This window comes from Chinchilla lanigera, unplaced genomic scaffold, assembly GCF_000276665.1.
Source record: "Chinchilla lanigera isolate Chin_1 unplaced genomic scaffold, ChiLan1.0 scaffold00081, whole genome shotgun sequence".
In the NCBI taxonomy this organism is placed as follows: Eukaryota; Metazoa; Chordata; class Mammalia; order Rodentia; family Chinchillidae; genus Chinchilla; species Chinchilla lanigera.
In genome coordinates this window covers 9,991,219-10,004,559 of record NW_004955482.1, presented here as the reverse complement: position 1 = coordinate 10,004,559, position 13,341 = coordinate 9,991,219, and the positions used below count along the sequence as shown (strand labels likewise).

At 58.3% G+C, this 13,341-nt stretch overlaps 1 protein-coding gene across 2 annotated transcripts in view; it reads left to right on the top strand.

The window, feature by feature from the left end:
- Positions 1-13,341, top strand: part of Rbm19 (RNA binding motif protein 19) — a 102,361-nt gene that overhangs the window by 28,038 nt on the left and 60,982 nt on the right. For both annotated transcript variants that reach the window (XM_013503702.1, XM_005403230.2), the window contains exons 17-21: positions 249-421; positions 1,605-1,665; positions 2,523-2,602; positions 3,530-3,585; positions 7,172-7,288. In XM_013503702.1, the coding sequence (XP_013359156.1) occupies positions 249-421; positions 1,605-1,665; positions 2,523-2,602; positions 3,530-3,585; positions 7,172-7,288 (487 nt within the window). The remainder of the gene's footprint in view (positions 1-248; positions 422-1,604; positions 1,666-2,522; positions 2,603-3,529; positions 3,586-7,171; positions 7,289-13,341) is intronic.

Genomic DNA, 13,341 nt, shown 5'->3' with positions numbered 1-13,341 from the left:
ATGGTTTTGTGTCTGTGTTTTGTATCCTGTTCTCTTTAATACGGGCAGATGCTGGACCTTCTGTCTTGTGTCTCTCTTGTGTGCGCCATCCTTTGCCTTCTCACTGCCAAAACTGAGTACCGCCCTCCCCTGCAGTGCCTATAGAGCAGGCCGATTAGATCTAGATGATTCTGTGCCTTAAGCCTTTGGCTTTGGTAGGTTAGCCATCATTTAATGGAGGGATTTGTTTGTTTTTGTTGGGGGACCAGTAGCCGACAGCGAGACCCCAGAAACTGAGAAGCCAGCAGAGGGAGCAGCAGCCTCCACCACCAAGACAGAAGAGGAGGAGGAGGAGGAGGAAGAGGAGGATGACAGCCTTCCAGGGTGTACTCTGTTTATTAAAAACCTCAACTTCGACACCACAGAGGAGACGCTGAAGGAAGTGAGTGGGTTCTCGGGATAGGAGGAAGAGCGTGGGTGTGGTGTGGAGCCTCAGGGTTGGGACCGGTGTTTCCTGGGAGATGCGCTGCAGCGCCAGCCCAGGAGCATCCTGGGAATTAAAGGCTCGGGAGCTGGCAGGCACGGCCGGACGATGGAAGTCAGTTACTGTCCCGAAGTACACACAGCCCACAAGCAGCACCGCAGGGAAGGGCCCCGCTCACAGGACTCCTGTCCGGCTGTCACCTGAGTGTAAAGCTATGATCTGCATCCATCCGCCCGGGCCTGGCTCCCGGCTCCACTCCTTCACAGTGGTGTGCCCTGGGCGGTCCTTCCCGTGCCCTGGGTTCCCCTTCTGTCGTGTGGAGAGGTGAATGGAATGGCCTCGCAGGGCCGCTGAAGGTCTGGTGAAGTGACGAGATCATCCAAGCTGCGTCCGGCTCTGGCCACCAGGCTGTTGCTTGGATCGAGCGTTTCCTGCTCCCCGTTTCCCATTGTGCGCTTGCTGTCCCCTGGTCCTGTGTGTTTGGTGCCAGAACCAGATGCACATGGGTTCTGCTCTGGCTGGGTTCAAGCAAGAGAGAGAAAAGAGAAAGAGAGAGTTTCATGTGACTAAAATTAAAAGTTTTTAAAAATCCTTGGAGGTTTAAGTGCAGGGGCAGTGAGGCTGGGCCTGGATCTGTGGACGCCACGCCTCCAAACGGCTTCGCTCTGGCCTGGTCCGCAGCAGCAGTTACTGCTCTGTACCCCACCTGCTCCCCCTGTAGCCAGGGGAGAATCCCGCTCAGCATCCCCAGGGGGCTGTCCAGTCCCTGAAAGCGGGCGTCTCCCGTCACCTCCAGTTGACGTCCCCAGGATCTCAGTGGCAGGTTTGGGGGTGCAGTCTTCCTCACCTGAAGTGTTGGAGCCTGGGGCCGGCACCCCTGGTACCCAAGTCCCCATCTCAGCCAGCACTTCCGAGCCCTGTAACCCCGGTGGGAACCATCCCTGAACCCCTGAGCCCTAGTCTTTGCATCTGAAAAATGAGGCGTCATCGTGGAGCCTCCCCAGGCCCGACTGAGTTAACCATGCAGGGGGCCCAGTGTGGGATTGGCCGCGGTGTGTCACTGTGATCCCGCCCTTCGCCATGCCAGAGGTGGCAGGTTCACCTGGAAAAGAGGGTGATGCCTGTGAACTTCCTTCCCCAGGTGTTTTCCAAAGCGGGGGCACTGAGGAGCTGCTCTGTCTCCAAGAAGAGGAACAAAGCAGGTACGCTACCTGAAATCTCAGGAGAAGCTGTGCCTGCGGAACAGGCTCAGAGTAGCGCTGCAAAAATAAACTTCCCACAGCTGTGTGAAATGCTGGGCCAGAAGGGGGCGAGGGATGCATGAAATTTCATGTCCGAGGGGCAAGATATAATGAGAGATCTGTTTTTAGTGCGCATACACGCACGCACAGTATCTGGCCAGAGGGGAGAGCGGGCAGTAGCCAGTGACGAGTCCGCTCCATAGCCGGACCACATCCGAGATTCAGAAGGGGAGTGTGAGCTGGGCGTGGTGACACACACTTGTAATCCCAGCTGAGACAGAAGGATTGCTGTGAGTTAGAGGCCAACCTGGGCTACATAGTGAGACCCCGTCTCAAAAAACAAGAGTGAGAAAAGAAAGGGAAAGAACGTAGGTGTGGCCGGTAGGCAGGAATACTTGTAAAGAGGAGGCCTTTGGTTTCCGTGTATGTGTTTATCACATGCGTTACGTGTGGAAGCAGGCAGCCCAGGTCAAGGTGTCCCCACTCGCCACAGTGGCGGTCATCCTTATTAGCGCCCGCTCCCCGCGCGGGGCGGAATCCTGTTACAAGGTAATTACCATGCCGGTCATGGGTCGGCAAGCCTCAGATGGCAGCCGTAGAGAGTGCTCCTTGGCGGAGTTCTTTGGATGCCAGGGGTCCTCTGGATGGCTGGTCATAAGTGGGGAGCCACTGCTGAGGTCTTCTTGGGGTGGGAGAGGTTGCAGCAAGAAGGGAAAGTCACGCGTGGACCCTGGGCCCGTGGGAGCCTCGAGCATGGTCCTGGGCTCATCCTTGCCCCCTCCCGCTGCCTGCTGGCGGGGTTTCTTTTGCTCTTGCAGGCGTACTGCTGTCCATGGGCTTCGGGTTTGTGGAGTATAGGAAGCCGGAGCACGCACAGAAAGCCCTCAGGCAGCTCCAGGTAAACCGGGTTCTCCCGGCTTGGCTTGAGGGTGCATCGATGTCTGAGTCCGCGTTGTCCTGGGCCTCACTTTCACCAGGTCTCTGGGGGACCTTTATTAGCCCTCTGATTCATTGAGGGGAGGGGGGCTGCACATGCGAAGGACCTGTGGCAGGGAGTAAGGTGGGGACGAGAACGCTTTCCCACCAGGCCTGAGCACCAGGGCAGATGGGGCCTGGAATGTGCAGCAGCCCGAGGCCACCTGGCCTTGCTGGAGAAAGTGGCCGCAGTGCCCCACGTAGACACCCCACACGGATGCGCCACGGCCGCTGGCAGTGCTGCATGCACAGTAGAGAGTAGTGTACTTTCCTGGGTTTTTGTTTTTTAAAGAGCTCCAGATTGTAATTAGATGCTGTGTACTCATTTAACTGAAATTCAGCTCTACCTGTTCAGGAGTCCATCTCTCTCTTTGCTATATTTGAAGATTCTGTAAAATTCCATTCACACACACAGCAAGCAGTGTGCATGGCCATATGTGTGCACACCATCAGCAAGGGCTGGCGTTGTCTGGGCCAGTTGAGGGGTTTCCCGGCATTGCACTAATGTGCCAGCTTTACCTTGAGGGTCTCAGGCTAGAGCCCAGCTTAAGTGCAGCTGCTGCGATGTTGAATATTTTTTGAAAGGCCACAAATTAAACCAGGCTGCACACCAGACCCAGCAGGCCCCCGCCCCTGAAAATGCTCATAACCAACGGGGAACTCTGTGCCCCTGAATGGCAGGAAGTCCAGGGCTCCTTTGGGTCAAGGGACATCAGAAGGCTGGGTCTCTGCCCTCAATTCCCATCAACACTCCTCCTTTCCCCATCTTGAGCCGGGGCTCCGCTGTGTGGAGGCCAGGGGTGCAGAGGAGTCTGAGGACAGGGACAAGCCATGCTGTCTTACCTCTTAGGGTCACGTCGTGGACGGCCACAAGGTGGAAGTGCGGATCTCAGAACGAGCCACCAAGTAAGTCTCCCACAGCCCTGCTGCAGGAGGTTGGCACTGGTCCCTGCTGTCCTCAATGCTGGCCGCCCGCAGGGTGTCTCGCGGACCTTGAATGTCCTTCTCCCCAGTGCCCCTCACTTATTTAGGATTCTCCCTTTTTTTTTTTTTTTTTTGTCTTTTTGTCTTTTTGAGACAGGGTCTCGCTATGCAGTTCATGTTGGTCTTAAGCTCACTTTGTAGCCCAGACTGGTCTCGAACTCACATTGATCCTCCTGCCTCAGCCTCCTGAGTGCTGGGATTACAGATTGTGCTACCATGCCCAGCTCAGGATTCTCCCTTATTAAGGGGCCTGATTGACATTGGCCTTTGCAGCTCTGACCCTGTGCCCCTCCTAAACTGGAACCGTGCTGGGCCTTTGCATGAATTCTTCTTTCATTTTTTAAATATTGTATTAGTTCACGTTCACAGCATGTAATGTTCACGTTCCTGTGGGGATTGGTGCATGGACAGAACACGTAATTTTTTTAATCTCCTTCCCATCTCTTGATCCTCTTCCCTTTTGCAAAAGCTCTATCTCTCTATTTCCTGCCACCTTTTATTTGTTCTTTATTTAGACTTTGGTTCCTCTTATACAAGAAACCATGTGCTGTTTAAGCTCATGTGTATGATTTATTCCACTTAACATGATGATCTCAAACTGTCCATTTTCCCAAAAGTGGTAATGCCTGTCCTTCTTCATGGCAGAGTAATACTCTACTGTGTGTAAATACTTTTTCTTTAGCCATTCATCTGCTGATGTGCGTATGGGCCACTTCCAAAATTTAGCTCTTCTGAATTGTGCTGCTATAAATGTGTCACTGTAATATGATGTCTTTTACTTTTGAGGAAGATACCTACAAGGGCAATAGCTGGGTTGGGTTTTTGACACACTCTTTTTATAATAAAACAAGTAAGTGTAGGAGAAACAAGCAACTAAGACTTATCTCAGTGGCAGAAACAAACCCTAAAAGAGCTGGATGTTGCTGGTGCTTCAGACGAACCCTAAGAGGCTGTAACACCCGGCATTCGGTTTTCCGGGACTGTGTTTCTGCGAGCTGGACGGCAGTGCCCAGAGACAGTGCAGGTCATCGGGGGGACTCAGCAGCTCCCCGGAGGTCGCCTCCCGGCACAGCGCGGTGTCTCTGAGTGTCTGGCTCAGCGCCTGCGTCTCCACCTGCTCGTCATCTGAGTGACCACACTATGGGGCGCCCAGCAGTTTTCACTGCAGGACCCGTGCCCCGTAAGCCACTGCATCACCGCCATCCTCATCTCCCTGCCAGAATGACGGCTTCAGCAGTCCCGGAGCTGGCTTAGGACACTTAGTCGGCCGTTGCCAGCAAGTTGGCCTTTTGTCGTGATCTTTGCGCGAAAGAGCCGCCGACAGGCTGACCGAGCGCGCTTTCCCTCCTCTGCTCGTAGCCGCGTGTGAGCCCGGCTCAGAGAGTGGGGAGGAGGCTTGGCTCGGGCCCTCTGGAGTCTCGTGCGTGACCCTGGGCAGGTGACGACCTGGAGAGTAACGGGGCACACCGGGGCTGTGTAGAAAGCACGTGCCTCGTGCCAGGCCCTGAGCACTTGGCAGGGCGGGCGTCTCCCTTTCCGTGTCCCTTCTCACAGCAGCCTGGAGTCAGCCTTGCCTGCTCCAGCCTCCTGACCGACTGTCTCAGTCTGTTCTGTCACTGCGACGCGATGCCCGATGCTCGCAGCTGAAAGGAAGTGTTGATTGTGGCCCCCACTTCAAGAGTCTCAGCCCTTGCGTGGCCAGCTGACTCCAAGGCAGGACAGCGGGCGCAGGGCCGGGGCGGAGGAAGAGCTGCTCGCCGCGTGGCAGCAGGGAGCAGAGGGCGCCAAAGGAGGAGCCGGGAGGGGAGAGAGAGCCTCGGGGTCAGGACCGCAGTGGCTGCCCCTTCCAGATGTCGGCCCCGTGATCCAGTCACCTCCCAACGCTCCCGCCTCGGAGCCCACGAGGATTAGGAGGGAATTTAGAGAGAAACCACAACGCCAGTGTCCGTGACATTGTGTCCGTAGTCAGCAAATGGATGGAGAGGGCCAGAGAGCCCCAGACTCTGCCTGCGCATCTGCTGGTGGTGTTCACACCGCAGGCAGTGCTCTTGAAGAGAGCCATCCACGGCGACGGAAGCGTCCCACACTGGTGCTATCCTTGGGGTGGCAGGTGCCACTGCCCCCATTACCGTCTGCTCCTCAGCAAACCACGCCATACTCGTAACTACGACAGCAAAAGACCCGTCCTTTCAGGTTCTGTGGCTGGAGTCCGGGAGCAGCCCTGCTGTGGGGCTGGCTCTGCCTCTGGGAGGCTCACGACTGTCCCTGCGTTGCCAGGATGTCCCCGCTTTGCCGTGGCCTGTGCCTCGCCCCTGGGCTCACCCTGCGCCTGCTCAGTGTCCCAGTGCTGTGGTGCTGGCTTCCCCAGAGCGAGGAGGAGGAGCAGTGTCTTGCCTGAGCTGTGTCCCAAGTCACACACAGTAGCTTCAGTTGCACAGGGCCTCAGAGGTCAGGAGGACCAGGAGGCAAGATTGTTGGGGGCCAGCTCAGGGCTGCCCCGACCCTGGAGACTGGGGTCCCATTGCATCTCATCTTTTTTTTTTTGGTACCTGGAATAGAACTCAGGACCTTGCACTTGCCAGGCAGACACTGTGCCACTGACCTATATCCCCAGCCCTGCATTTCATCTTAATTCAGACTGAAGTAGCCACTGGGGCTGCCATGTGGGACAGCATTGCCCGTGGGGCAGCACTGCCCTCGGGACAGGGAAACGTGGCTGAGGTGTAGTGAGCTGTCAGGTGGGTGAGTGCGAGGAAGGGGACCAAGTCGGGGTGCGTGCAGGGGCTGCTGACGGAGACAGGGAGACCTCTGAGAAGGCGACGGAGCAGGAAGTCAGGACAGTCGTCATCACCACAGCCTGTGGGCACGGTGCCGTGTGCATCATTAAACCTCCGCCATTCTCATGGGGGTGCCACTGCTGCTCCTCCCACTCTGCGTCTGCGAGGTCAAGCCCAGAGGGGCTGAGTCACTCGCCTAAGGTGATGCGGGCTCTGGGGGCACTGCATGGCTTTCGCACCTCGCTTGGAGCAGTCGGAGGTGACGTACATGGCGCAGTGTTAGGGACAGCCCAGAACCCTGAGCCGAGAGTCTTCCTGCCATGTGGCCCATCTCTCTCAGGCCCCTGCAGGGTCATGAGATAGGGTGATAGGGTGGTATCCCACACTAGGCCTTTGGGAACCACCCAGCCTCTTCCTTTGCATCTGCAGAGAAGGAGACGGTGAGGTTGGGTTTTGTGGGCGCTCTCTGTCCTCCATCCAGGTCCTTTCTGCTGGCAACAACAGGGGTGTGTCAGCCCAACACCACAGCTGTTTTAGGGAAAGACGGTGACAGTTCCGTTCCCCGGGGGCTCTGCCTTTCTCCTCTTGCATCGTGGCCTCTTCCACACGTGCTGCTTGGTCCATCACCTGAATGTGGCAGGAGCTTCCATTCTGCTAGGAAGGAGGAGGTCAGTGTAGGGCGGGAGCCGTGGCGCCTCCAAGAACCTAAGCTCCTTTCCCTCCTGCTCCAGGCCAGCCCTGACGTCTGCCCGGAAGAAGCAAGTTTCCAGGAAGCAGACGACCTCCAAGATCCTGGTGCGGAACATCCCCTTCCAAGCCGACCTCCGAGAGATCCGAGAGCTGTTCAGGTGAGATGCACGGGTCGGTCCACGGCGCCGGCGAGCAGTGGCTCCTGAGGATGGTGGGCTTAGGCCTGGAAGCTTCCACCGCAGGCCAGCACGGTGGCTGTTCAAAGGTCATCTTCTGGCTCCCTTGGATCTATCTCATGTCATCTCTGACAGCATTGGGCAGAAAAGTGAAACCAGCCAGGCCTCTCTGCCCCCTCCACACACTACAGGAGGGGCTGGAGCTGCAGTGGTAAAGCTCAGCTCTCTCATTCCACTGGAAATGTCCATCGTCCATTTGGTTGAAGCTGGTGGTGCTCCACCTTGGGCACCCTGAAGTGACCTGGTGACTTTTCCAAACATCCCTTTGCTCAGGCTCAGAGTCAGACTCCCGTGGTCAGGGCCGTGGTCAGACATTGGTGTCTGCATAGAAGCTACCCCGTTGCTCCTGGCCAGTAGGGAATGGGACCCCTGCTCTCAAGTGCGCTCCCTGGAAAGCCCCCTCTGAGAAGGTGAGTCACCTGCCAGCACAGGTGCGGGAACTCAGCTGCCTCTCAGGGCCAGGCAGGACAAGGGACATGCTCCCTGGGTGGCACTTGCTGCTGGAGCTGGAGGGCCTCTGCTCAGCCAGCCTTGATGCCAGGCAGGCATCCAGGTTCAACAAGAGCAATTCTGTCCTCATGCTTTGAAAGACCAAACAGCAGTCTGGGTGTTAGCAATTCATCAGTGGGTGATTGGTGTAAAAACAAACCCTGCACCAGACAACCTGTCCTGCCTAAGGCCCCTTGTTTGTGATTCCTGTGCCAGCATAATACAATATTCTAGTTTTTCAGATCGGTTAGGTGTCACCCAGCTCTGAACCCTGAGCAAGATGTTTTTTATGACGGGCATCACAGGGAAAAGCTTAAAGCCGAAGCACTCCCCAGGCATACGCTGGCGGGGCAGAGACCCCGTCACCTGTGGAGTAACAGCAGATGCACCGGCCCCATCCAGTCAGATGTGTGAGGCTTGGCTGGGTTCATGAGTGCTCGGGGGACCTGCATCTCCACGAGGCTGCCCCTCTAGTGTTCTCTGTCCCGGGGTGCAGTGGCTCAGCCTCTGCTTGTCACAGCTTATTGTGATGGGCAGGAGAGTAAAGTCCCTGGTGAAATCACCAGCTGCCATCTTGCCAGGAAACTGCAGGTGCAAACAGAGTCCCAGGTTTTAGAGGTGGGAAGGAATTGTCTGTATGCGAAATCTTTCCTCACCGTTCTCCCATGCGGTTTAGAGGGTGGGAAACCATTTGGGCCTCTGCTTCAGAGCCCTTGTCGTGCCCCTCCCGGGTGCTGCAGATCCCGCGCCGCTGGCAGTTGCTCACAGACGTGGCCAGTGGGAGCTGACACGGAGGCGTCTCAGCTGGGATCCTGGGTGTCCTGCCTGGTGGGACCAGCCTGCAGAGACAGGGTCACGGCCTGAGGGACATTGTCCAGCGCCCCAAACCTGGGTAGATCAGGCAGACGGGTCCTGAATTGTCATCCCAGTGAGGTGTGTGGGGGGCGCATCTGCTCGTTTTAAGCTGCCTCTGCTTTTTAAAAAGAGTCCAATTTAAGAACTGCCAGATCAAAACGAGCCTGCTAAGAACAGTGCATGTTGATCGGGAAATAATATCCTCAGAAATGACAGTTCCTCTCGGTTCCGCGGTCTATTTAGGATGACACTTATCCAGGGAAACAAAAGAGCGCAGGGGAAGGGAAGGCGCTTTGTTTGATCTGAGTATTATATTTATCTTTAGGAGATGGGGAATTAGTGTCCACTGAGCATAATTACACGCGGCGTCGCTTCTCCCCGCCGTTGTTCTGACGGGCATCCTCCTAGACCCCTGGAAAGGCCAGCCCTTCTTGGGAGGCTCTACCTTGCTTTTGTTGTTCACGCCTGCTGGCGTTGTGGGGCAGTTCCACGTGGCTGGCAGCAGGGGTCGCTGTGAGCCTGTTCAGGGACCAAAGCTGGTCCAGGGATGCCCCAGACAGATTCAGACAAAGCCACTGGCCAGCGAAGGTCACCTGCAGGGGAGAGCTCAGGATTTGGAGTATCTGGTCTGCTCCATTGTGTCAGGCAGGTTTTCTGGGTCTGTGCCCTTCTCCTCCTCCCCCTGTAGTAAATTCGCAGCCCCCTGAGGGCTGTCGGATGTGGGTGTGCTGGACTCTGTGTAAGCGCGCACCACGCGTGTGGCCCTGCATTGGAGGGACCGTCCCTTTTGCCCCACAGGGAAACTGCAGCCTCAGGGAGGTGGAGCACCCTGCCTGGGGCCACACAGCCGAGCCAGGGTGTGGGTTTCATTTAGTCTGACCCACGGCTGGGGTTTAGGTGCGTCCTCTCTGCCACCCAGACCCGGAAGGCGCCGCCACAGGGACTCTGGCCTGGAGAGCGCCCTCTGGGCCAGGCCCCTCTCCACTGCCCGGAGGACAGGGGAGCGCCACACAGGGCGGCAGCCAGGGTCCAAGGTCCTTGCGGGACACGGGACACGGGCAAAGGGCCGTGTCCTGGAAGGATGTCAGCTGGGGGATGCACGATTCCTAATGCCGCCTGCTGGGGGCAGCGGCTTCCCAGCCCAGGGTGGCATATCCGGGTCTTCCCCAGAGGCTCCAGCTCCCCCACCAGATCCATGGTAACCGACAGGAGCCCTGTGGATGTGGGTTCTGGGGGACTGGGGCCCAGGAGCAGCCGAAGGTCATCCTGTGGAAACCCCGCGCAGCGATTCCTGTGCTCTCTCTGCCACTTGCGGTCTGGGCCTCAGTTTCCCCCTGCAGAGAAGAGTTGTGCTAAGGCCGGCCTGCGCTGTGATTGCTCATGGTGCTGCGGCTATGAGCATCAGTGGTCACTGCTGTTGCAGACTGGGCGCTGGGCGGTGTCTCAGTGCCTTATGTCATCAGTGCCCCCCCTGCCACGGCCACGGCCTGCAGGGTAGTTACCACTCCTAGTCAAGGCACCCACTACAAATAGCTGGTCCCTGTGGAATCACACAGCACCACACCGGAGGAGCCAGGGTCCGAACCCGAGTTAGACTCTGACTCCAGACAGAATCCGCGTCCTCACCAAGAGGGCGGAGCCCTTGAGGGTCTCCACGGCATTTCCGGAGTTTTCCTCCTCTCCGTGGCCTCATCCTGGCCTCCCAAGCCGTCACTCTGACCCCCCACTCGGCCAGGTTCTAGGAGCCAGGTCACCCCAGCAGCTGGGCATCTGAAAAAAGTTGTTTTCTCTGAAGTGAACCCCAGGATTCAGGTCTCATTACAGCGTTGGCCCTTTGTGATAAGCACATGGGCTTGGGGTTGCAGCTTGGCACTCGTCCCTAAAAGACTCACCCTTCTGATCTAGAACGTGGTCAGTAAGCGCATGAGGTCCCGCCCAGCCTGTTCCCCCACCACGTAAAGGGCAGTGGGGAGGGCCGGCCAGGTCCCCCGGACCGTGCGCATGTGCGTGTTTACTGTGGGGCTGACTCACTCCTCCTGACCCCCAGACTGGCCTGAGGGGTGCCAGGTGGGGCCAGGTGCACACAGGAAGGAAGTCACAGCATGTCTGTCCCAGGCAGAGCTGAAGCATTTGGTGGACAGGGCTCATTTCCACCCACACTGCCCATGGCAACCCTTCAGACAGGCACCCTTGGGGCTGCACATGACAGCAGAGATGGCCTCTGGGTGCCTGCAGCCCTGCAGCCCAGTGTACTAGGACAGCTGACAAGGCCATGTTCCCGCTGAGAGTGCGGGCGACAGAGGCAAAGGCCGTCCCTAGAAGGATCTTGGCATTGCCCCTGTGTCATCTTCCATGGTGCAGCCTTGCCCTGCGTCCAGATTTGGAAGGCAGAGTCCCTGCACGTGGCCTGCATTGTCACACAAGGTCTCACACTTGGTTCAACGTTCTGCTGTCACCATCCTAAAATTCTTCCATTTTGAACCTGAGGCCTCTGGTTGTCATTTGGCACCAGGCCTGCAGATTGTGTGGCCACCCCAGCCTGCAAACGGACAGGGAAAATGAGGACGTCGGGGGCCGGAGCGTAGCACGGCAGTCAGCCAGCCTTGGAGTCCTCACCCGGGGAGCAGGAATGAGAACTTTGCTCCTCCTACCTCCATGCATGGGCAGCAGGCCTGGCCTCAGGACGGGCGGACAGACTGACACTGTGTTCTCCCTGGCGTGAAAATCCAGACCCCCACCGCAGCTCCGGCCCAATCTGGGCTCCTCCCCCCACTTGCCGTCAGGCGCTCAGGGCCACGGCTGGGCCATCGGTGGGCACGTGTGAGCCATGGCCATTATTGGGTGTTGGCAGTTGACTCTTCCTTGAGTGTCCCAAAGGGAGAATGGCACATGGGCTGTCATCAGGGCAGCACGTGTCACAAGTCTGTCCCCACTCTTCCGAGGAGCTGAGGTCCACGCTGGTGACCTGCCCACAGCCCAGACTCCTCAGATGCCAAGCTCGGTAATGACGTCATTTTACTGATGGAGAGGCGAGGCCTGAGTTACTGGGGCCGTCGCGTCACCCGCTCATTACTGCAGAAGCAGGGCCCAAGCCCGTGGAGCTGGCCTTTCTGTGGATCGGGTGGGCTGGTGACTCCCTGCCGCCCCACAGCACACCTGCAGCCTCAGGTTCACTTTATACAGTGGCCGCTTGCTGGTGTTATCCTCATAGAGGGCTCTCGGGGTGCACAAGGCCACCCCACGGAGGAAGGACCACATCCCGCCAGCCCTCCCCTCCCACCCCCAGGGCTGTGTCCGCGTGCCCATTCCCCAAGTGGCAAGTTCGCAGCCTGTGGAGCCCCGGTGTGGCCGCCTGGCCTGCCTGGTGTGGGGCTGGGGTGGGTGAGTGGTGCCCTGGGTACTGGCAGGGGCTACGCATTACAGCCCTGTGTTCCTTTTAGCTTTTAGTTTTTGTTTTAGGTGCTACGGCTGGAACCCAGGGGCTCAGGCATGCTGGGCAAGGCCCTCGCACTGAGCCCCCCTCAGCCCTTGCATTTGGTATTCTTAGGGCATCTCGTTAAGTCGCCAAGTAGGGCTCATACTCACCACTCCCTGCCTCATCCTCCCGGTGAACGCAGGCCCGTGCGCGCCGGGCCCAGCTCAGCCGTGGCCCTGGCCTCGGACAACGGAAAGATCTGAGTCCGCCAGCCGGCCTCTCTGACAGCTGCTCCCGTGGTGCCCCTGGGGGTGGCCAGGGCAGAGCTGCAGCCCGGGAATCGACTCACTCAGGTCATGCACCGCCTTGGGGTCCCATCCCCTCCGCCCACTTCACTTTCAGCTGCCCCGTGTCCCTGTGGACGCCCAGGAGTCCTGTGTTTTCCAGGCTGACCTCGCTGGCAGGACTGTGCAGATGGAGGCACCTGCGTGTCATGTGGGCAGCAGACTTGTGAAGGAGCGGACAGTGGTGGGTGCTGTCCCTAAATGTGCAGGGCAGCGCAGATCGGCCCCGTGTCTGGCTGTGTGACCTTGGGGTGCTGCTTTCCGTCTCGGTGCCTGTGCATTCTCTGGAGACCCGGATCTTGGAGAGAGCTGTGAGGGGAAGCGTTGGGCAGCTGCCCCGTTCTGAGCCCTGCTGCTCCTGCACCGTGGCCAGTCTCTTCTCCCCATACCTCCGCACTGGCTCTGCCTCACAGCAGTCCGGGCTCTGCTGTCCGTGTGCTGTCTGCTCCGTGTCCTGACCTGGCTCCCGGCTGTATGGTCGCAGCAGGTGTGCCTGGTAGATGGGCAGCGCTCGGAACGGGTCCCCCGAGCGCCGGGGCTCACTGCGTGAGGCCTCCCTTCCTGGGATCCTGGCGTGGACCATGTGTGAACACAGAGCGGCTCGGGAGTTTGCCGCGGTCACACCGCTCCCACCCTAGAGCCTGCCCTGTCCCCCAAAGCTGTCCCAAGGGCCCAGGACATGGGGGCGGGGGGCTTCCGACAGAGCTCGTGGCTGCTTTCTCCTGTTAGCCCGCACCAGGTTGTTTCCTTCCTGATGTTTTCCTACTGAGAGGTGTGAGGCACCTGCCAGGTGCGAATGGGCACCCTCACGGCAGGTGTGGAGGCCTGCACCCCATGCTGGCGTCGCCAGGCCCTGCGCACCTGCTGTGCGA